The sequence below is a fragment of the Fistularia commersonii genome, chromosome 4 (genome assembly GCF_037954325.1).
Source record: "Fistularia commersonii isolate RoL2024-O1a breed Wild chromosome 4, RoL_Fcom_v1.0, whole genome shotgun sequence".
NCBI lineage: Eukaryota > Metazoa > Chordata > Actinopteri > Syngnathiformes > Fistulariidae > Fistularia > Fistularia commersonii.
In genome coordinates this window covers 4,761,713-4,764,601 of record NC_141287.1, presented here as the reverse complement: position 1 = coordinate 4,764,601, position 2,889 = coordinate 4,761,713, and the positions used below count along the sequence as shown (strand labels likewise).

General features: G+C 42.2%; 1 protein-coding gene across 1 annotated transcript; it reads left to right on the top strand.

The window, feature by feature from the left end:
• The first annotated feature begins 611 nt into the window (after nucleotides 1-611).
• Nucleotides 612-2,003, top strand: LOC147234434 (gamma-crystallin M2-like). The gene is made up of 3 exons (XM_086144837.1): nucleotides 612-650; nucleotides 808-1,050; nucleotides 1,450-2,003. The coding sequence occupies exons 1-3, from the start codon at nucleotides 642-644 to the stop codon at nucleotides 1,723-1,725; spliced, it is 528 nt and encodes a 175-aa protein (XP_086000963.1). The 5' UTR covers nucleotides 612-641; the 3' UTR covers nucleotides 1,726-2,003.
• Nucleotides 2,004-2,889: the final 886 nt, after the last annotated feature.

The following is a 2,889-nucleotide window of genomic DNA, read 5'->3' as shown; positions in this document are numbered from 1 at the left end:
CCCCCCCCCCCCATAAGGAAGTCGGTGATGTGGTACAGGAGGCCAAAAGGTCCTTCAGCTTGAAAAAAATTAATGTGACTGAAGTACTACATCACAGTTATCAAAATATATAAAACTGCAACTTTGTGTACCAAAACCAATGTCATGGTCCAATTGGATCCCACACCCAACTTAGGTGAAGACTGATTGTATTGTGACCTACGGCTGCAAGCTTCTGTCTGAAAATTTTGAATTCACTTATTAAAGTGCTGCAACTCCTTTTTTTCTTTTTTGAGTGTATCGCCGGGAATAAAATGCTGCTCAAACCTGTCCAAACATTATATCGAATGTTACAGGTTTTTTAAAATAAAAAAAGAGAGGGTGAAAGCAAAAGCAATGATGCAGCCAGCAACACAACTATCATTTAATCAACAATTAGACAGTAATCATTAAGCAGAAAGTGTGCGGTTTTACTTTCCAGTTCTGGCAATTCTTTGATATGAGGCCATCACATTTGAACAAAGGGAAATCAAACTTGACCATTTTGCTGATATGCAAATCAGGTAATTTGGATAATAATAGCTTTCCCATGTCTGCACATTCTGCAGTTCGATATAAATCACAACCCTGCAGCTGGGTGAGAGGCAAGCAATATCAGGAAAATGGGGAAGGTAAGGAGCTCAGACTTTGTAAAAAAATTGCAAGATCAGAAGGAGAAATTGACAAATACTGTGTGTTTTGAACCTCTTTGGAATGTGATGATGTAATACGGCATTACCCGATGTTATGCAACGTACCCCGATTTTGTTATTGCTCCCCTGCATCCAGATTGTGTTCTTTGAAGAGGTGAATTTCCAAGGCCGAATTTACGAGTGCAGCTCAGATTGTCTTGACCTGCGCTCGTACTTCAGCTGCTGCAACTCCATCAAAGTGGAGAGTGGCTGCTGGGTGCTGTATGAGCATCCCAACTACACCGGGTACCAGTACATCCTGAGCCCCGGGGAGTATCCTGATCACTGCACATGGATGGGATTCAACGACAGCATCAAGTCATGTCGCTCTATTACAAATGTGAGCTCAGTAAACGGTGTGCTATCGTACAGTGTAGAGAGCAGGTAAAGCTAAAGTTGCGGTTACGTATGTGCATAACAGCGACACCTCAGAGACATGGCTGGGTTTTCCTTTAGTATTTCTGGGTTAATTTTTTCGCGGAAGAGGGTTTCAAAGTCCACTGAAATGCTACTTGGTGCAGCGTCCAAGCAGTAATCCGTCAAAGACCAACAGTTAAAAAGGAGAGATAAAAGGCTCATGATTTGGCAGGATGGTACGTTATGTAACCCATGCACATCCTTTCTCAAAAGGACAACAGCCAAGAAACCAATTTGTAGGGGTGATGAAAACGGAGGAGGGAAAATGTTTGCATGTTGAAGCTATTAATTATGTGTAATGTGCTCTCATGACTCTTCCAAGGTATATGGGAAGTCCTGGAAAATCAGGTTCTACGAAAAGCCAGATTTCGACGGCCGGGCTATGGAATGTGTGGAGGACTGCCCCTCAGTTTACGACGCCCTCAAGTTTGAGGAGTTTCATTCTTGCGTGGTAATGGATGGTGCGTGGGTCTTGTATGAGCAGCCCAACTATCATGGACATCAGTACTTTCTGGAGCGCGGGGAATACCACAGCTACACGGATTGGGGTGCCACCTCTCCGGCCGTGGGATCATTCCGCATGATCACAGATTTCTAGAACATATGATCACAACCCTTAAAAATCTCGATCTCATTGGCGCTTTGTCCTAATGTCATCCCCTTTATTCAAAATCTAGGCAGTTCTATGTAGACTACTATACGGTAAACTCACTGGTAAAATGTTAATTGTATATTAGAATGTACTATAGACGGCATCAACATTGAAGTCTAGCTGGCATTAAAAAAGCAAATAACGAAACATTATATGATTCTGATTGTATTTTCCCGAAAGAAATAAATATAAATCACCACACCGCTTTTTGCATTGTAATGCTTGCATTTCTTCTGATTCGCCATTGTGTCAATGAATCTCTGAAAGTGGACTATACATAAACGATTAAAAAGTTCTGCTTTGCAATAAATACGAATATATTCTCATATAATCAATTCTTAAAGTGCTCTGTGACTTTTCCTAGTATTCCCGAGATTATCCTGACTTCTAAGTTGATGCAGGGGTTGCCATTTTCTCCCCAAGATCTCCAGAAGACCTGCTATTAGCCGCATTCTGATCAGTCAGGATAAATAGAAAATGGGAAAATCAATAAGAAATATATGTACTGGTGTCTATCACCGTGTGGTCACTGTCAAACACTGTCTTTGGCTTACCAGGGATCTGAACTTACTTCCTGGCCACTTGCATGTCAGGACATCCAATATGCACTTCATATCTTGACATTAATGAAGTGTGAATTTCCTCATGGCATTAAAAAAGGCAAGGGTATGAAAAGTTCAGTTTCAATAAACGAATCTAATCAAACTAAAAAGAAAATAGTGTATTAACATTACATTTTTGACCAAGACGAAGGAAATCCATTTGTGACACGGCACAGGTGAGGAAGTTGGCCCAATCATGCATATCATGAATAACCTGACTCGAAGACCCAAAAACAAATGCTGCTAAACAGGTTGATTGTCGTTGGAAGTAAGCACAGGGCCATTTGCACCCGTGTGCAGCAGCACACAGGTGTTCATGATCATCAGTACAAATGATCCTGTGAAAAAAAAGAAGAAAGAAATAGGAAGAGTGGGGGAGGGGTGGAGGAGGGAGGCGCAGGGCTCAGCTAAACCTGGGGACAAAGCGGTGCAGCCTGCTGATGACTCAGTGGGATTTGCCAGTCAGAGCCTCGAGCATGCCAGCTGTGTTAGTGCTGATGCTCAGCTG

What these genes read in the sequence shown, in the direction of transcription:
- LOC147234434 (XM_086144837.1), top strand. An exon ending in CATGTCGCTCTATTACAAAT is followed by an intron (nt 1,051 to 1,449) that starts GTGAGCTCAGTA and finishes GACTCTTCCAAG; the next exon opens with GTATATGGGAAGTCCTGGAA.